Source organism: Myxocyprinus asiaticus, chromosome 23, assembly GCF_019703515.2.
Source record: "Myxocyprinus asiaticus isolate MX2 ecotype Aquarium Trade chromosome 23, UBuf_Myxa_2, whole genome shotgun sequence".
Taxonomy (NCBI): domain Eukaryota; kingdom Metazoa; phylum Chordata; class Actinopteri; order Cypriniformes; family Catostomidae; genus Myxocyprinus; species Myxocyprinus asiaticus.
In genome coordinates, this window is record NC_059366.1 from 25,695,739 (window position 1) to 25,717,586 (window position 21,848).

The 21,848-nt window shown below is 38.7% G+C and overlaps 1 protein-coding gene and 2 pseudogenes across 1 annotated transcript; 2 read left to right on the forward strand and 1 right to left on the reverse strand.

Moving 5' to 3' along the window:
• The first annotated feature begins 41 nt into the window (after window positions 1-41).
• Window positions 42-3,621, forward strand: LOC127413969 (glutathione S-transferase omega-1-like; annotated as a pseudogene).
• Window positions 3,622-6,018: 2,397 nt separating this feature from the next.
• LOC127414264 (glutathione S-transferase omega-1-like) lies at window positions 6,019-11,526 on the forward strand (annotated as a pseudogene).
• An 80-nt stretch (window positions 11,527-11,606) lies between these two features.
• On the reverse strand, window positions 11,607-14,886 carry LOC127414014 (inositol 1,4,5-trisphosphate receptor-interacting protein-like). Its single transcript, XM_051651656.1, has 2 exons — window positions 14,728-14,886; window positions 11,607-13,820 (listed from the first exon to the last, which is right to left on the reverse strand). Exon 2 carries the CDS (start codon window positions 13,807-13,809, stop codon window positions 12,196-12,198), a length of 1,614 nt encoding a protein of 537 aa, XP_051507616.1. The 5' UTR covers window positions 13,810-13,820; window positions 14,728-14,886; the 3' UTR covers window positions 11,607-12,195.
• Window positions 14,887-21,848: the final 6,962 nt, after the last annotated feature.

Here is a 21,848-nt window from a genome sequence, read left to right on the forward strand (position 1 = left end):
AGTACTCCATATGATTCCAGTGGTTAAATCCATCTCTTCAGAAGCGATATGATAGGTATGGGTGAGAAACAAATCAATATTTAAGTCCTTGTGTACTATAAATTTTCTTCCCTCCCCAGTAGGTGGCAATATGCACGAAGAATGCAAAAAGCCAAAAACAAAAGAAGAAGAATGTGAAAATGGAGATTGATAGTAAAAAATTACTTAAATATTGATCTGTTTCTCACCCACACTTATCATATCACTTCAGAAGGCATGGATTAAACCACTGGAGTCATATGGATTACTTATATGCTGCCTTTGTAGCTTCAAAATTTTGGTACACTTTCACTTGCATTGTAAGGACCTACAGAGCTGAAATGTTATTCTAAAAATCTTTGTTTGTATTCTGCGGAAGAAAGAAAGTCACACACATATGGGATGGCATGAGGGTGAGTAAAAGATGAGCGAATTTTCACTTTTGGTGAACTATTCCTACAGAGCTGAGATATTCATCTAAAAAACTTTATGTTCTACTGAAGAAAGAAAGTCATACACATCTGGGATGGAATGAGGGTGAGTAAATGATGAGATAATTTTAATTTTTGGGTGAATTACTCATTTAATGGAGGATTCCCAAATTGTATTGTTACATTTTAGGAAAAAGTTTAATGTTTGTTAAAAGCAAAAATACATCGCACACCTAGGATTAAATAATCTACAAACAAGTTTGAATGCAGACTGTTCCTTTTGCTAAATTCATTGCAGAAAGTGACGAGGGGAAGAAGAAGAACTTATTTCAATTAACTGCAAATACTGTGGTGTGTAGTTACATTACATTAGGACTGGCTGTACATTTACTGAGGACTTTTATTTTGAAATAAAGATTAATTATTGTAGTCATTCTTTGGATCTTTGAGACATGCCCTCTCTCCTATAAATCTTCAAACCTCCCATTAATTTCCACAATTGTGTGGAAAGTCATAAAGTTAGACATTACATTGACTGTTCTTTTAGGTTATTTTATATGTCTGTGTTCGATTCAGGGGAAAAATAAAATTATTCACTGAACTGAATTTGACTGCTTATGTTTCTGTAAGACATTATAGCTGTAGTGTATTGCTAATCAAGTACATTGTTAGTTTCTAAAGTGATGTTAACTTCTCAATTTTATTTCAACCATTGCAGATCTATTCTTGTAGAACATCATAGATTAGCCTATAATAATGGCTGCATCTCAGAAATGTCTTGAAAAAGGTAGGAAACACCACCACAAAGGTAGAGAATTCAATGCAATTTGTTAAACCTTATGATGACATTTGCATTAAAGACATCTCTCACAACACAATTCTGCTCTTTTGTACATACTACGGAACTGTGGTGTGATCAGGGCCGTAGTAAGGTGTTCTGGGCACCCTGACTGTCTATTGCTCAGGACCCAGTTCCTTTTAAATAAAATACAGTTTAGAATTTGTTGTGGGGTCCCCTGGACCTGTGGGTCCCTAGAATCGTTACCACCTTTCACCCCACTAGCTACGGCCCTGGGTGTGATTACAATGTAAAATGTATATAACAACTGCGTAATTTAAAAACACCTGTAGCAGCATGTCATCCTTAAACATGTACAGATGTGTCATTGGTTTGTCAGGAAATAGGGAGTGTTTTCATGACTTCTTATACCAAAGAATTTGCTTGACAGGCCAGTGACAAGAGATCACCTCAGGTGTATTGGTGTTGACGAGAGCATGACGTTGCACTTTTCAGAAAAGTAGCATTTATGACAGTGCTGATATACAAAAAAAAAAAAAACAAAACAAAAAAAAAAAAAAATCCACGTCATGCTTCAAGGAATTTGCTCTGTCACAGATTGTTTACAGCAAAATGCTTTAGTGCTCAAAGCAAAACCTGCTAATGCTCTACAATAAGATAATTTCATTAGGAACACACTCACAATACTTACATCATTGCACAAAAAGATAAATGTTTTTATTTTATTTAATTGTGCAGCAGGAAGCGCTGCTCCTGGGCCTGTGCCAAAGGACCGTATTCGGCACTATAGTATGAGATTTTGCCCTTTTGCCCAGAGAACAAGACTGGTGCTTAGTGCCAAAGGAATTAAGTGAGTACAAACACTAATGGCTTGTGCAAATGTGAGTTAGGTGGTGCATGATATAAGTTCAATGAATGCAGTAAATATTCTGAGAAAGTTACTTATGCTTTGAGTGAAAGGAAAAGCAATTAGTTTCAATTTTTGTTTGAATTTTGACAGGCACGATATTATCAACATCAATTTGAATTATAAGCCTGGTTTATGGAGAAGAATCCTCTTGGTTTAGTGCCAACGCTTGAAACCCAGAGTGGTCAGATGATATATGAGTCACCAATCACCTGTGAGTACCTGGATGAGGTCTACCCTGAGAAGAAACTGCTCCCATATGACCCATTTGAGAGAGCTCAACAGAAAATACTGCTGGAGCTTTTCTCAAAGGGATTGTAGGCAGTCTGTAGATCGCAGCGAGCACAGGTGTCATTTGGAATGTAGTATGTTTAAAACATGCTGATATTAAATCCCTTCCACTGTCAATATATTTTTTGTCTGGCTGGAAGGCTATGCATGTTATCCTTGGGAAATAATGCAAATGTTAACTCAAGCTTTAAGTGCTTAGGGTAACAAACCCAGCTAACCCAGTCCAATAAAATTTGTGCATTTATCATGTAAATAAATGCTCTTTTTAGGTGTAAGAGTAATCCCATTCAGCAGGAAAAATGGAGAGGATATCTCAGCACTTGAAGCCGAACTTAAAGACAAACTCTCCACATTAAATGAGGCTAGTTGAAATACCTCAACTCTTTTAAAGTGTGGAATAAAGATCTAACAGAGTTAATTATTTGGTCTCTTATGTTATGCAGATGTCATGGGATGTCTCAAGAATCATTTCAGTTGTCTCTATTTCACTTCCTGTATAAACTTGTCCTCTCTGTATGTGTTTAATTGCTTTTGTTAGACTCTGGTCAACAAGAAGATCAAGATTTTTGGAGGTGATTCAATAACTGTATATGGATGTTTAAAAGTGAGTGAGAGTGAATACATTAGGATTTTGATATATTAAAAAAAGTATCCTAATTCAGACATTTTAACTAACAATAAAAATTCAGCATTTTGTTCTTCATTAAAAAGTTTTACACATAAATAAATGAAGTTTACTTTTGACAAAATAAACATGGTGCACCTTACATTAAAAATAAAACCTTTACAGACATAGGGCTTTGGTGTTTGTCAATTTCCCACAAAATTGATCATACAACTGAACAATCATTAGATTAAGACTTTTGCAAATACTTGGTCTGCACATTAACTCTCTCCCTTAATTTTTTAGTTGCTTGGACAAGACTCCAGAGTTAAAGAAATGGGCTGAACACATGTTGGAGGATCCCAGTGTGAAAGCCAACATGTTCAGCATAGACACCTACAAGGCATTCTACAAAAACTACATGGAGGGCAACCCCAGTTATGATTATGGTTTATAATTTTGTTTTTGTTTTTTCTGGTAAAACATATCTCTGTTATCTGTCTGTTTAACATACATTGTGTTAGAAAGTATGTATTATCAATCCGTCCCTCATCTTTAATAGTATGATCTTGATTCATTCTATTTAAAATAGGATATCATGTTTGGTACATCATCTCATGTCACTTTGATTTGTGGTGTTAATAATGGCAAAAATTCTCATAAAATCAGATTTGGACTGATGCATAGAAATGAACTCATTAAAGATGTAAACTTTGGTGGAATGTATTTCTTGATAAACCGGCAAAATAAATTACATGCAGCAGTAAAATTTTTCTCTGTACAATTCAGTAATAAATTAAATAAAATAACATGCAATAAAACCATTTTCTGGAGTCCAATATATGAAATATTCTCTCCACTTAAAAATATTTTTGTTGTGACAATTACAATAATGCAGTGGTTCCCAACCCTGTTCCTGGAGGCTCCCTAACATTGCACATTTTGTATATCTCCTTTTTTTTCACTTCCAATTCAGGTTAGAGTCTCCACTAACTAGCTGAGTTGAATCAGGTGTGTTTGATTAGGGAGATATCCAAAATGAGTAGTGTTGGGGGGGCCTCCAGGAACAGGGTTGGGAACCATTGCAATAATGGATAGAAATTATTTATAAGGACAAGTCCAGTTTCATCCCAGCTCTCTCATTTTCCAGTATAATTTTACAAATACATTTTTAACAGTACACTAATTGCAGGTACTTTCACCCTGGAGCAATCTGAGGTTATGTGCCTTGCCCAAGGGTTACAGTGGGAATAGGGTTTTCTGATTATCTCAGTAGTTCATGGGTCACCCCTTTCTGGAATTTAGATTTCCACCATTTCACCAATGAAGAAAAAGGCCAAACAGGTCAGCAACTTAGTCTGTCCCTGTTTTTCAGAAATGGAATAACATCCCCTAACAAAAAGTACTGTTATGGTATCATGGGACAGTAATGAAATCAGATGTAATTCCATGGTACTTTAATATAGACCATGGTACCGAATGATCACTCCATTCATGTACCCACCAAATCATGAACATGGCCCACCTTGGCAACAAAACCCTTACCCATCCTTTCAACTGTTTGGCCCACTTGGAGGGTAATATGGCCCACCTTACATCTTAGAGCTGGAGCCGGGCCTGACTTCAAGGCTCCCACAAAACCCAAATCATTGCAATTTTGTGGTTGTTGGCACTTGTTAAGGAAGTGTGAACTAGCCTTTACAATGTAGTATAAGGGTGAAGTGATCTTTCAATTCCTTGTCTGTTTGCTTAAGTGCTCCACCCTGAACTGAATAAAAACAATTTAACAATGGATGTCAGTCAGTTGTCTTTTAGATATTTATCCCATTGTTGAGCGTAACAGTTCAAAACAGAATGTGCTGTCACATCTACCATGGTATTTACGTATGACTCCAATGTGCTTCATAGAAACCACGGTACCATGTCCCAAAAACATAGTAAAAACAAATCACAAAATTCCACTGATTATTGGAATTGGAATATTGTGTTTGTTGGGGAAGTGAGAACTGGCCTTTACAGAGAAGAGGGGATTGATCTTTTGATTCCTTACCTGTTTGTTTAAGTGCTCCACCCTGACCATTATAAAAAAAGTTTAAGGATGGATGCCTGCTAGTTAACTTTTAGATAGCCTATCTGCAGAGGAAATCATTTATAATGGTTTTATAGCTGTAAAATTAAAATTGGAGCACACTTCAAACAGTGTAACGAGCTTTCAGAATCTTTCAGAATTTTGTTTCATTTCTGTATTTCTTAAAGTGGTTGTTAATACCAAGTTTCTACATATTTATTGGAGTTACAATACAGTATTTTGGCGGACATGGTTACTATGATCATTTTAGTTAGGGAAATATTGTATTTTGCTGTGTTGTGAAAGTGTCTGCCAAAGGAAATGTATTTATTTATTTATGCATTTATTTATTATTATTATTATTATTATTATTATTGTCTGTTAGAAGGATTTAGATACCAATATAAAATAAAATAAAAAATTGTTCTTGTAGATTGCCAAGGATCTGTAAATATAGAGTTGTGCTGACCTGAAGAAAATGCAATTGCAGGAACATTACAAGAAAATGCAGTAAGTAAATGTTTAAAGGGTTTTAACAAGAGAAGTAAATCGTTAGGAATAAATGAATACAAGCTTTATTTCAAAACAAATATGGGCGTGGTGTGTAAAGAGGAGGGGTTATTAGTCTTCAGCCACACCTACTCTTCCATAAAAACTGAACTTTCCAACTAATACTCCACTTCAGTTTACTGATAGGTCATAGGTATGGACAGGTAAGCAATAAATTGAATGCTATACTATGAATGCGTTTGTTGTATTTGATCGCTTTCAGTAAAACACTCTGAGCTTCTATGGCCTTCAAAATCATGTTCCTTCCTTCAAGATTTGTCACGTTATGTAACAGATGTTGTTTGAGATTCTTATCAACACAAAGCTCATGCTCTTCTTCCTTTGCAGATCTTAAAGTAAACTCTCTGATCGCTGCAATGGCTTCATCCAAAAAATGCCAAGGAAAAGGTAAGAGAATTCATGGAAATTAGACTTAATTAGAAATTTGAATTTGAATAAGAAGTTGGAAATTAGACTACAAATATTGCATTGTTTGGTCTTCACTTTTTAACTAGTGTAATTAGAAAAACATTTAATAAAAAAACATCTAGATGTTCATTTATTATGTCTAAATGTGTGGATGTTCATCTAATTCATTACCCACAAAGGTTTGCATACCAAACTTCCAAACTGTAGACAACTTTGTCCCAGTGAACAGACTCAGACCATCAAATATGACCAGGACATAGCACTTTTGAAAGATTTGTCTGAAAATATTTCAAACTCATTGTTTTGAATTTGTTTTGAATAAAGGAGATTAATAGGGTAATCAAATTTAATTCTTCATAAATAATTAATAACCTGGTGTTCTACATTACTATAGAGATCAGATGATTTTATATATATGTTATTACATAGCCACTAATAAAATAATAGAAATACATTCATTTTTGTTTTCCTTGTGTTTCATTGGTGCAACAGCAAGCCCTGCTCCTGGACCAGTGCTAGATGGTAATCTTCGACTCTGCAGCATGAGATTCTGCCCATTTGCTGAGAGAACGAGACTGGTGCTCAATGCCACGGGAATTAACTGAGTGCTATTGATATGCTGTACAATAGTGGGCTAGGTAGAGGTCTGAGGTTTTCTGGTTTACTTAATGTGTACATATTTGTTTTTGTTTTTTTAATAAAGTTTTTTCTTTTTAAACATAGCATAAATTGAACATGTGGTCTATGTATTAACCTTTTCTGTATTGGTAGAGAGGAAAATCACTCTAGTAGCTATGTAGTCACAGTTCCAAATATTATTTTTTAATTATTATTATTTATTTTAAAATAGATATTATACTGTCAACATCAATTTGAAAGATAAGCCTGTAAGGCTGGCACCAGAATGTCTACACCTAAAAGGCTCTGTGAGAACCAACGTCATAAAACTCTCTCACAAAAGCTGAACTCTACACCTGAATATCACCACGTGTGATAAATTGCAAATCGCCTTTGCATTGTTTTACAAAGCTGAAATCTTCACCTAAATATCACCACAGTGTGATAAATTGCAAATCACCTTGCTGCCCCCCTTCTCTCTCCCCCTTCTCCCCTTCATCAGCTCTGGACCAACACAAAGACACAAGATTTATATGTAAAAATATAACAAATACCATGAAAACAAAGAATGCAACTGTATGTGTTTGATATCATTTAAGAGGTCTCTGTGCGACTGGTATAGTGGTCTCTTTCCCATGTTGATAAAACTAATGATAACAAAGTTATAAGGTCTTTGCCAAAAACTACATAATTCTGGAGGTGTCTCCCCCTCCTTGACCTACAATTGAAATGATCTCCTGTATGTTAACAAGGTTAAACCACAGGAAGTCAAGAACACATTCACCCCCAAATTCTAATTGTTCAAAGGATAATACCATTTAGTACACAATGTTTATTCTGTCTAGATATTTAAGGAAAGTTGGCAGGAAGCTCGGGGAATCTGTGAGCAAATCTCCCATGCTGTACCGCTGCATGTAGTTTTGTCAGGTATGTTTCTTTGACTTGTCTTTTATTTTTAGTAATGCTTGTTTATTCTGATCATGTGAAATTGGCTTTGATTTGAATTTCTGCAACGTTTTATATCCTACCTGACAAATAAATTGTTATTATTTGATTTATTCTGAATTCCTCCAAAATCATTATTGGAGCTTTAATACAGGAGGAAGCCATTTAAAGACTCTCAGTTTGAATTTAAACCACTCAGGACAACCAGGTAGGACAACCACCTAGGACAAGCCGGGTAGGATTTGAATTTCATTAGACCAGGGTAGACCATACTGGAGCTTTAATATAGGAGAAACCACAAGGACAACCAGGTAGGAGAAAGCCATTTAAAGACTCTCAGTCACTGCTCACCGCCCGTCTTAGCAAGTTGTATGTACGTGACTAAGCGGCAATATCGTCTGGTTATGAGAAAAGCCAAACCAGATGATATTAGTTAACCCTACAACTGCTGACTAAGAACAGAACTGGCTATCCATTCAAGGGAGGTTTACATAATTTAATAACGGCCGGCGTAAGTCTCCAAAGATTAAAAGGACAATGAATAGAAGAGGATTTAGAGTAATCAATAACCTAAAAATGTTAAATTAAAAGAATGATCAGAAATTAATTAGAGCTTAAATATAAATTAGAGGTCAACTTAAAATTGGAGTCAGATCAATATAAAATTGGAGTCAGATAAAATGAATAACGGAATTAAATGTGTGAATTAACAATAATTGGTTTACTTCAGCGCTCAGAAAAGACAGAACAACGCAGAGACCTTCAAAGGCAATTTATTGAAGTTCCACTCCGGAACGGATAGAAAATTATCCCTTTTTACAAGCCTGATTGGTTTTTGGAAAAGAATCCTACTGGAACAGTGCCAGCTTTGGAAACCCCAAGTGGTCAGGTGATATACGAGTCACCAATCACCTGTGAGTGACTGGATGAGGTCTACCCTGAGAAGAAACCGATTCCATCTGACCCTTTTAAGAGGGCCCAACAGAAGATGCTGCTGGAGCATTTCTCTAAGGTAAGCAGTCTCACAGATATCATTTGGAAACGTATTGTATAATATAAACAGTATATAAAGCATCTCCCAGTAGATTCAGTATCTGCACCTCCATCATAAGTCTAATTGAAATAGGGATGTGTAATATAGATGGTTTGTTAACAATTTTAATTTTTCATTACTTTGATTAAAGAAATGCATGTATGCAAAGCATGCATACAATAATGTCAATGGGTTTTTATTTCAGGTAATTTCATACTTCTATAAGATCCCTATGGGCAAAAAAAAAAAAAAAAAAAAAATGGTGAGGATGTCTCAACACCTGAAACAAAATTTAAAGACAAACTATGCAAACTAAATGAGGTCGGCTGAATGCCTTGACTTTCTTAAAGATTACAGTAGGATCTTTTTTAGGACATACACTACCAGTCAAAAGTTTTAAAACACCTCATTCTTTATTATAATTATTATTATTTTATTTTTTTTCACATTTTAGAATAATAGTAAAGTCATCAAAACTATGGAATAACATCCATAGTGTCACCCTGGGATGCTTTTTAAACAGTATTGAAGGAGTTCCCATCTATGTTGGGCATTTATTGGTTTTATAATGAAATAAATTAATATGGTGGCACAATTATATTTATGTCTACAAAACTAATTTCAAACATTTCAGCATACGCCTTCAGATCAAAAGATTTTTAAGATCATGAGAAACATTTCAGTCAAGTGACCCCAAACATTTGAACGGTAGTGTACATTTCAGTTCGATGTTTTCTCAATTTCACTTCTTTTATTACTATTTTATAACTATTTCGGAGGAGTTTAAATCACAATGATTTGGCCATGGTTTGAGAGGATTGAAATGATGGGTCTGAAACAGTATGTCTTTGTTTGATTTTATTACATAAATTAAAATCTACATCTAGTTGATTTATAATAGAAAACATGAGGGCTTTGACATATCAGAAAAAAAAAAAAAAAAAAAATATATATATATATATATATACAGTGAACAGTGAACAGTGAACCTTGTACAGACAAAAAAAGGTACTTCTCTCACAGTAACTTCTTGTTAATTCCACCATGTCTGTTACCATTACATCTAATTAATGATGAATGAATATTTGTATTGTATAATTATAATGTATGAGTATAACATCTGTAAATGCTCGTTAAGTCTAATAGCTCTGCACATAAATACCCTCTGTTTATGTTTCAGTTGTTTGGACAACACTCTTAAATTAACAATGTGGACTGAACGCATGTTGAAGATCCCACTGTGAAAGCCACTATGTTCAGCACAGACGCTCACAAGGTCTCCTTTGATAGCTACATGGAGGGAAACCCCAATTTTGACTATGGATTATAGAGCAAATCATATCTGTCCATCTGTGTGTGGTCTCTTTTATCATTACTCTTTTCTTAGAGTAAGTATTTTATTCTGAATATTCAGAAGATCATGCTTTTAAGCTCCAGACTTAAGATTAGGTCAATAGAGGCTTTGCAACTGATATATAAACATGTTTGTCATTTATACATAAACATAAATAAACCATGTGTAAAAAAACATATAATGGGCAAAAATATGTATCTTTATTTCTTCTTTATTCACTAAAAAAAACCCCTGATAAAATAGGGTCAGAACACTAAATTTTAGGCAGTGCATTATACAGGAAGGACAAGCCTTAGACCTGTGAAACAGCTTCAGCAAGGGTTTATGCATGTAACTGCACCATTTTCAAATGTTCAATAGTGGTGGTTGCTAAGGCAAGCATCACTACTGTACATACTTAGCGTTAAGTATTCCAACCAAACCCTAATAATAAAGAGATTAAACTTTGGCACGTAATTCGTCTCGCACCATTTGTGCAACTGACATGAATGATACCTCAGTCATGCCGACTTAAGTGTGGCTCAATTGTCAACATACTTTTTGGGCTCACTGTGTGTCATAGACATTATGTAATAGTTACATACTATTGTGAAATACCCAATGGACCCTTTTCACACTTCCAGGTTTTGGAATTCAGAAGTACGCGATTGCAGGGTAAACTTTGATAGTGGTGAATGAGAGTAAATGGAAGAACATGCCAAATATAATTTTTGCTTACCCATATGCTTCAAGTCTAACATCTAAAGAAAAACGCCACTCTTACGTTCCCACAACTTTCCAAATGAAGTTAACAGCTATGGATTATGACAGTCAGAAGAGAGATGATGGCAAATTTACTGTCACTCTCTCAGCAGCTGTATTAGAAACCTCTTCACATCTGTGGTAACTCGTTTTTAAAACTAATTCCATGGTAATATATTACAGAGTAAAATGTTATAAATTAACAAAATAATTAAAAAATTGCAAATATGACAAAAGTTTGCTGGATTTATGCTGCTAAATAAGGGGGAAACGCATCATCACAATCTGTGAAAAGTGTCCATTTTTTATGTGTGTGTGATGGCAGCATTGTAGTTGTTGTTTTCTAGGTACTTGGAATTATCACAACCCTGATAACAATTAATGATATTTGATATTTACATAAGTGTGGGTAAACTGTGTCTTTTTACTTCAATCCATCATTATCTATTAAATAAGAGTGAATTCTGTGCTTTGAAAACAACCACGTTTATATTAAAGGAGGGACCCAAGCCATATCTAGGGACCAAAATACCACAGAGACTTGACCACATAGCGGTGCATTTAAAAAACACTTAAGCACCTGCAGTGCAATGCCCTGACAACAATTCTCAACACCCCTTCTTTGTGCTTAAGGAATGGATTGCCAAAATGAATGCAAATGTGGCCTGGGTAGCTCAGCAAGTAAAGACGCTGACTACCACACCTGGAGTCGCAAGTTCAAATCCAGGGTGTGCTGAGTGACTCTGTAGGTCGCAAATGGCTGTCTGGTGGGCAGGTATGTTGGGATCCGTGGAGAATAGCGTGAGCCTCCACCGCTAGGTCTCCACGGTAACATGCTCAACAAGCCACGTGATAAGATGCGCGGATTGAAGGTCTCAGACGTGGAGGCAACTGAGATTTGTCCTCAGCCACCCGGATTGAATCGAGTCACTACACCACCACGAGGACTTAGAGCGCATTGGGAATTGGGCATTCCAAATTGGGGAGAAAAGGGGAGAATTTCTTTTTTTTTTTTTAAATGAATGAATGAATATGTCATTATCTTTTCCTTATCTCTTTGGTATGGCCAGATTCTTGAGGGTAAAAATACATTTGTCAGCTGACACGTAAGATCCTAGTTCTTGATAATATTGACAAATACTGTGAGAATGTTATGTGGTTTACATGTTTCACATGACATGACATAAAGATTTCACTGTAATTACTCGTGGTTCCTTAGTAATAAAGATCAGCTGCCATACACAGATGATGAATAACACTAGTATTACATTAGTGGCATTAGTAACAATCAGTGCTTAACATGCAATTTATATTCAAAGTGCAAAACGTAATCATGTAATTAGCTTTTAGAAATCCCCAGCATTCAAAACCATTTTACTCAACCAGTAACTCCCATCAGAGCCATGAGTCAGCTTACATCTGGACTGTTGAGTTCATGGCCCGCGTGACCGTTAGGCAAGTGAGGAGTATATTCTTGAACAAGCACAGAGGTATTTCTGATTATCTCCTGAAAATGCTCCACCATTTTGGCGTATATTTGCCTCTGCAACACAAGAGGCCTAAATAGGTTTATTGGCTCTGCAGTGCGAAATATTATGGGAATCTGAATTTCAATTGGGACCCGAGGGTTCCCGACAATGACATGACAGAGTCTCTTCTCCTCCAGGCTTTTTTGGAGGAAGCTGAGCAAATCCTGTAATCTGTGATCAAGATTTTGTGGCTGCCACGTTGAAGGAGGTTTACTCAATAGCAGATGTAAGAGTGCAGTCTTTATATGGTAATTTGTTAGGGCACTTCTCCCAGTCAAAGCTGTCTGCTTTTTATGCAAGAAGGACACTATCTGAAGACAGTAAATGTGACAAGAATTTGTAGGAAGTATTTTAGGGAGGTGTTTTAGCAGATTCCTTTCATAAACTGTGAGTGAGAGTTGCCAGTGAATGTCTGAGGAGTTACTAGTATCAGAGGGGAAATGAGAGATAAGATATGCATTAGAGTCTTCAAACTGAATGGCTGGTGTAACGTTAAGAACGACAGTCTTTCCAGACCTAAATCTGATTTGCAGTGCTCCGGGAAAGTCCAGGTTCCGAAAGGCCAGCTCAAAATCATACTTATGAGAGATCTGTCCCCATGCTTTGGTCACTGAGATCTGGAACCATCTCATGATCTGATCTTTTGACAAATATGCAGTGTCCCTTGCGCAGAGGCGTTCCTCTAACGTGAGTTCATCAAGCTTATCAAAGTCATTTCTATTGTGAAGCAGACACAGCATGTCATCACCGAGATTGGTTGAGCCACATAGACAGTCCCCATTTGGCTTTATTAATTGAATCCTTCCACATCCTTGAAGATCTAGTGGGTTATCAGTGGAGGGGTCACACCAGAGCTGAAACTGGAACCTGTATGGCTGAGGGGGAGCAAAGGGGACAATGAGGTCACACGTGGCAGGCTTACACACCCTCCAGGATTCAAATACACTGCCTATACCAACAAAGTCCTCAACCTCCAAGTCAGCCTCTCGATCACAAACACTTCTCAAAGCCTCGAGCAAATCATCTGCAAATCCCTCGACAAATTCCCGTACTCTCCCACTCTCGTGGGCAAAAGGAAGAAAGCAGGTCTTGCAAAAGTTATTTAGAACACCTTTATCTAAGGCTACAGCCTTAGCACTGAGATATCCAGCACTGGAATATCCATCTTCATCTTCCACTGGGTCATGAATTTCAGCAGGCACTATTTCCTGCCTGCAAACCTCAATCGTGAGGAAAATGACAAGGCAGAGGGCACTCCAGAAGTACCAGCCATAACTGTCCTGATCACCAGTCAAAGCTTGTTCTACATTAGCGATCTCCTGTTCCAGTCGCTGTTGTTCAGCCTCTAGTTTTTCCTGGTGTTCTTTCATCCTGGCCAGGAGGACATCATCTTGCTCAGGGATGGTGGTGTTCTCATTGGAGAAAAACAGTGGGTGGTTTAGGATAGCAGCCGCCACCACAATGCAAACCCGTGCAATTGCACCCTGCATCATTTACTGGAAGTCTGGGAAAACACATATTTCTGGATTACATCAACTGGTCAATAAAAAAAAGACACTATTTTCTGACTTTTTCAAAAACATGTCTTCCTCAAAGCTATATTTGTGAACTGTAATACAAAGGACTGTCCTGCATTGAGGAAGGAAGTGATTCTTGGAATAAGGCTAAAAACTACCTTTTTATTCAGTCAACAAGCTATTTTCTCTCTATAGTGCAACTTTGGTAATTGTGTGGAGTGTAAATTACATAAACACAAATGAAGATCCATATGAACCTGCGTCATACCCAAAGTTTAACATCACATATAATAATAATAATAATAATAATATTATATATATATATATATATATATATATATATATATATATATATATATATATATATATATATATATATATATATATGTCATTTGGGGTTTACATAATGACAACGTGAGTGTTTGACTCATAGTGGCAGTGGCGTTAAAAAAAAATTCCAGTGGCTGTTAAGTGGCTGTAAGCTGTTATGGGAGAAAGAATTACATGTTAGCACAAGATTTAAATTATTATACGTCAGTCTAAAAAGTCAGTCATGTAACACAACAAACTTTTTAGGCTGATATTAATAATTTAAATGACTCGTGTCATGTTAGACGAGGAGGAGACGACATAACTAAAAACTTTAACAGTGTACTGTAGAAGGCAGTGACGTAATAAAACTAACGGCTAAAAGGAAGAGCATCTATCAGCTTCTCGTTCTAATCGACGCCGGTATTACATGTTTTATGATATCGCAAGAATTTTTAAATATATGTTTTTCACAACGGTTGTTACGTTGTCTTTAATGTGTAATTCAATTAAACGTAAGACGTTCAGTCGCAGAGTCTTTGCATTTAAACGAACAAAGATGAACAAAAAAGAATCGTAACTTACACCGCAATCCAGTTAAAGTCCAACTTTACTCATTGTTTCAGAACCGCTCTGAAGATAAACCGACAAAAGAGAAAGCGCTGCGGTACCGTTACTCCTTTGCCGTTTCCTGCTCTCACATCCAGGAAGTGAGTGTTGCCAACTATTTCTCATGGGAAGTAGCCAAAGGTTCGCTGAAATGTCACTGTAAGTAGCTAAATCACGTGATGACGTCATTTATTAAGACGTCAAATTTACATATGTAAATGAACTGGCGTAAAGAGCTACAGCAATTCTTTAAAGTAGAACCATGTTTTTATTTTTATTTTTATTTTTTATTTTTTTACATTTTTTTTTATTGAACTAATGATTTAACAATTAGTATTTAACTACTAATTATTTAGCTACCACTAACTGCACTTGTCAAACATTTTTTTGTTTTTTTGTTTTGTAATTAAACTGCATTATTGAACAATGACAAAGTCCAAAATTATCCTAGCAATAGCAACCAGGGGTAGGCAGCGGTGTAGTGTTGGGGATGTTTTTTTAAATTTATTTATTATGATTTATTTTTAAACATGGATGCCTTATAATGCCTCACATGGAGCTGTTTTGCAGATAATTATATATTTTACATATCTGTTGTGTGATGCTGAACCATCAGTGTGTATTACTTGTGCCAGTGTTATTGTGTCACAATGACTTTTTGACAGTGACACCTCATCTGTTCATATCACTTATCTCTACGTACATTTTATTATAGATCAGGGGTTCATATCCATTAAATTCACTCTCTCTTTCTCTCTCTCGCCCTGCTAGATAATTTCTCAATGATCTTCTATTGCTGCATGCTGACTTTTCTTCTCTAAACGGAGAGCATGCATGTGAATTGAGGTTGAGATTGTTGCAACAAATACCAACAACATGTAAGCTTGTCAGTCATTTGATTTATAGAACATCCGTTTGCACCTAAATCCAACTGCTGATGGTATGCAGGTCAGTCATTTACTTGAAACACAGGGGGGTGCTAGAACACAGAGCAAAATTAGATATCATTCATGACTGAGCTGATGTTTTTTGTGTTGCCAGATGTGTAAGAATGTTGCTAAAGCAGACTACAAAAGTCGCTAAAATTGTCGCTAGTCGCTAAATGGCTCTTTTACTTGCTAAGAGGGTCAAAAAGTCGCTAAATCTAGCGACAAAGTCAAAGTCGCTAAGTTGGCAACAATTTCGCTCCTATAAAAAACACGTGGGTTGGACCATTTGATTTTCCACGACCTGTCTCTCATGAGAACCGTCGGTGTAACCCCGTCAACCCTTTTTTTTAAATAAACATCATGTATGTCACTTCATTCTCCATTAATACTTTTCCCCCTAAACATCTCGTTTGGCTCATTGGACAAGACTTAAAATGTTATCCACCTTTTTCCTACGTCCCATGATGCTTAACGAGAAATATGGGCGTTACTTCTGTTGTCAAGTAAGCACAGCTGTTGTTGCGGCATACGCCCATTCATTCTTTCATTGTGGTGTTGGGATTTTGAGGAGAGTGTGACTGATTTTGTGATGGCATATATCAATCACTATATCAGTGTGTTACTGAACGATAGTAAACTGCAATCATAAAGACAAAGAAAGCGCAAACAAAACCGGCATGCTGTTCCTCCCAGATGCAGATAAGATTTCATCTAAGCACAAATGCAACATTTTGAGCAAAATTATCAATTGTTTTAGTGGAGTACCTGTGTTAGTTCAGCTTCAGATGTGTGTGCTTGTCATCTTGATCCAATCACAAAATATTTTGCACCCCGTTTACAACTATATTTAGCGCTGACCATCTGCGATCGGATCATCTGAAATGCGTCTTATTACCAGCAGTAAACAGGGTCTAAAATGACTGCAGCCAGAGCTAGGAATGCTATAGAATGACTTCTGGTGGAAGTCCCACCCACATTCGTTTCCCCAGTAGGAACCCCCAGGAAAAAGGTGGATTTTATAAATATATTTAATAATATTTTATTATAAAATATAGTCTACCTTATTGATTATTGTAGTCATAAAATCACGTTCAATCCATTGTCCATAACTTCTCCAGTTACTCTTGTAACCTCAGTTTTCTGAGATGAAGGGAACGAGACATTGCTGAACGCTTTAGGGAAATTCCTTTTCCACAACCTAGTTGAAGCCTTTGTATCATAACGCCAGTCTTATGATCGGCAATGGTGTTTGAGACCCACCCTTTTAGGCATGCATTTTCCCTATATAAGCTGGCGCTCACACACCATTTCTTCAGAATTTTCTGATTGAGGACAAGAACACATCACTCGTACCTCGAAACTCTGAAATAGTAGTGCAGCCAAGTTTGCAATGTCTCGTTCCCTTCATCTCAGAGAACCGAGGTTACAAGAGTAACTGGCGACGTTCCCTATCGATTCAGTTCACGAGATATTGCTGAACGCTTTGGGAAACGGAGTCCCATCATGCCGCGCTACGCTACGTAATACCCTACACAGGCGAATGTATTAATATATAACAGGTAGCCTGCCCGTGATAAGGGGTTCGGGCTCACCTGCCGGGTGTTGGAATAGAAAGTTCTCTAGACAGAGAGGACTTGTGAAGAGATGGACGCCACATCTAGGTTATAAAACCTCACAAACGTGTTTTGCAAAAACCATCCTGCTGCAAAGCATATATCCTATAGGGATATACCATTTGTCCATGCCCATGAAGAGGCCATGCCTCTAGTTGAATGTGCTTTCATGCCAATAGGGCATCTCATGCCCAGTGATTCATAAGCGTGGGCGATCGCATCAACGATCCAGTGAGATAGCTTTGTTCGGAGACAGATATGCCTTTTGTGCATCCTCCATAACAAACAAAGAGCTGATCTGACAGTCTGCACGGGGCATAATAAATGCGCTAACTGCTCCTCATCCGAATTAGACGTGGAGAAGAGAAACTTGTAGGTGCACTATCTGAACCTTAAAGGGTTTGGAAAGCACTTAGGCACATAGCCTTTTTTGAGTTTGATGATGGCTTTTGAAAGCCTGGAACCAAATTCCAGACATGAACTGTCAACAGACAGCGCTTGTTTATCGCCAACCCGTTTGACTGAGGCCAGAGCCAACAGCAGTGCCGTATTTAAAGAGAGCACACGTAACTCAAGGATTCCAAATGTTCGAACGGGGGGCTCGTGTGTCAAAAACAAAATTATAAAGACCACATTCCAACATTAGTGCAACAATCAAACCCAGAACTTTCCCCAGAACCAAACAAACAGAAAAAAGAAAAACGTGCGCATTAACCCCGCGCACGACAGCGCCAACTGGTGTCCATCCCTCTAAACTCAAACAGTCAATGAATGCCTACAAGAGCCCCCGTGACAACTTTGCCATCGGATTGCTCAAGTCCGGTGTTTCTATACAAATTTTGTGAGAAAGAATTACACAACAAAAGATAATCTTTAAAACAAACTCCAGCCAATATACAGAATAAACACAAAGAGCATGTAGATTCATCCACAAACTGTCCTGAAGGTGTGTTACTCCACAAAACAAACTCCAGCCACTAGGCAGAACCATCACAAAAAGAAAAAGGAAAGGTGCTCAGTTTCCTCAAACAGTCAAACGAATGTTCAGTGAGCCGGCCCACTCGGCTGCTACATGAGTGCAACAAATGACCTAATCACTCCAATGTCTTTCAAGAAATACGCCACAAAACAAACTCCAGCCAAACGAATGTTCAGTGTGTCAGTCTACTCGGCTGCAACGTGAGTACCACAAAATAACATACTCACTCCTTTGACTTTATGAAGGACATCGCTTGCTGTGGGCATGTGAATGTTTTATGGCCATCCTTAGCATCTATTTTCAATTTGGCTGTGAATATCAGTGCAAAAGCGACCTTCCGCTGATGTAAGAGTTTCTTGCATTCCTTAAATCGATCATGTTTCTTTCTTGTCAAATTTGCAAAGTCCAGGAACAAGAAAATGCTGTGGTTCTTCCAAACAAGCCTTCATTTACACCTCGCCTCGCGTAACACAAGATCTTTATCTGATGATCTCAGAAATTTGGCCAGAATTGATCGGGCTCTCCCTCAGCGGATCGCCGAGCCGGAACTCTGTGAGCTCGCTCGCTCGCTCGATTTCCAGCTTACGGCCTGTTATGTCAAGCAGATTCGGAAATTTCACCATATCCTGACCCTCTTCGGCTTCAGGAATTCTGATGATTCGGACATTATTCCTCCCTAGCACGTAAGTGTCTTTTAATGTCTCCAGAGCCCGAGGATTTTGAATTATTTGACATATTGTCCTCCTAGAACAGTTATGGAACAGAGACAGTGCTCTAGCCTGCAAAATGGTGTTTATTATAGACTGAGCCAATTCTGGCTCGTTTATTGCGCTCCGTTCAGGGGCCATACATGTAGGTTCCACAGCTCCGACTGGGGATGCCAAATCATGCCCTGCACTTGAGAGAGGATATCCCACCTCAGCGGTATTTCCCATGGAGGGCCGCCTAATATTACTATCTCACACTGGACTGTCTTAAACTGTAGTCTCTCTTAACAACACACTGGCAACTGACTATCAACTGACAGCCTGAATGTCAGTACAGTACAATACAACCTACTGTATATTTTATGTATACCATATATACTATTTTATTGTATAATGTGTATTCTATATTGTGTGTATATGTATTCTATATTGTGTGTATTGTATACTGTACAATATTCTATATTGTGTGTATTGTATACTGTATATTGTATATTATTATTTGTATATTATGTTGTGTGTAATTATGTGTATATTAGATAGGTAAAATGTGATGTCTAAATCTGTTTATTGTAAATTGGTCAACATCTATGTCTCATCACGGTCATGACTGCTATGTTGCTCGGAACTGCACCCAAGACTTTCACCCACTATTGCACTTGTGTATATGGTTGTGTGACAATAAAAGTGAAGTGAAGTAAAATCTCTATAATTTCCGGAAACCATGGTTGGTTGGTGCCATTTCGGCGCAACCAACAGAACCATTTCCTTGTCCTCTCGGACTTTGCTCATGACAGCATGGAGGAGATGTATTGGGGGAAATGCATATTTGCAAATAGTCGGCCACTTGTGGGCCAAGGCGTCCACTCCCAGTGGGGCTTGGTACATGGAGTACCAAAGAGGGCAGTTGGCTGTCTCTGTGGAGGCAAATAGGTTGATTTCCACTTTTCCAAACAGTTCCCAAATCTTCATAACCGTTTGAGGATGAAGTCCCCTGGCGCGACAGCATGTCGCAATTCAAACGGCCCGAGACATATGTTGTGTGCAGGGAGAGGAGATGGCGCGCGCTCCACATGAGGAGGTGTCAACATTGGTAGAGACCGAGTGCCGCCCGATTTATGTACGCTACCACTGACATACTGTCTGATCGAATCAGAACATGATGATTCACTATGTCGGAATGGAAAGTTTTCACCGCTAAGAAGATGGCTAGCATTTCCAAACAGTTGATGTGCCACGCCCATTTTGCACCTGTCCAAGTACCAAAAGCCGGTCGTCCATCACACAGTGCGCCCCAACCCGTGTTGGACGCATCCGTGGTCACCACTTTTCATCTGAAAACCTGACCCAGCATCACACCCTGCTTATAAAGGTTTGGAGCTGTTCATGGTACTAGAGCAGCCAGGCATCGGCGAGTCACGGTGAAGCGCATGCGCCCCTGATGCCAGGCGTGACTCGGTACATGGCACTGGAGAGGTCTCACATGTAAAAGACCTAACGGTATGATGGTGGATGCTGCCACCATAAAACCAATCATTTTCTGAAAAGACTTAAGTAGAAAGTTTGAACAGAGACAGACACTGGTGAATGGTCTGGAAGCGCTCGCTCGTGAGGTGCGCACGCATGCTCATGGAGTCGAGTTGAACCACCAAAAAGGAGATTTGTTTGGCTGGGGGAATGTGTGCTTTTCGTGCAGTTGACATTGATACCCAGGCTGTTCAAATGGTGAAGTATAATGTCCCTGTGCTCGCATAGCAGAGCCTCTGATCGGGCCAGTAATAGCCAATCGTTGAGGTAATTTAGAATGCGGATGCCGTTCATCTTCAAAGGGGCAAGCGCCGCATCAACACATTTCATGAACGTGCACGTGCCAGAGACAATCCGAAAGGAAGGACTTTGAATTGATATGTCATCCCTTGAAACGCAAATCTCAAGAACAGTATGAGGCGTGGTAAAATTCAGATATGAAAGTACGTGTCCTTTAGATCTGTTGACGCAAACCTGTCCCGTAGGCGAACGTGTGATATGATGTGTTTCTGAGATAACATCTTGAATGGGCGTTTTGCCAGCGCGTGATTCAAGTGTCTCAGATCTAGGATCGGCCGAAGCCTGCCGTCTTTTTTCTGAATTTTCAATAGGGGGAAGCTTAGCATATCCCTTATCCTCAGCGTGGTCCACTGTTGTGAGGACCGCAGCTCCTCCGATCGGGATTTGAGACAAATAGGGCATGTGCCAGGTCTTTGCGAGCTTGTCATGGACTTCAGGGAAGAACGGCACAGTTTTCCAGACTGCAGCCTCCTGGCGGCGGCCGGCCTGCAGGAACCACTCGTCTAGATGAGACTGTGCCGGCTCCTCTGGAGGGGACCACTCCACAACTGCCTGTGTGAGGACGCGAAGAAGCTCTCTGTTAGTGGCCAGTGCGCGCTCCTCACCCTCGCTGGGGGAAGGAGCTGCAGCATCCTCCATGGACCATTCCCCCATGTCCAATGCCACGAGAGCATCGTTATTATTATCAGACCCGCCAAAGACGACCACACCACATTCATTCATAGAGGGCCGGAGGTTGTCACGTGCGTACTGCACTGGTGAGGATGCTGCGTGGGAAGTTCGAGGGGCTTGTGGGGCTTGCGCCGGTGCGAGATCCTCCTTGGTTTCTTCCAACTCTACTTCGCGGCCCCACCATGCTTTCTCATGTGGTCCCTCGAGACTTAACACTGAGAAAGCGGTCGGGAGGCGCGTAAGGTGGAATCTTAACTCAGAACAAGGGCAACCCTAGAGCGGAGTGCCCTGAGACTCATGTCCTCGCAGTGAGGGCAGTATGTATCCATGAGAGCTGCTTTAGCATAGGTGCGGCCCATGCAGCGAACGCAGC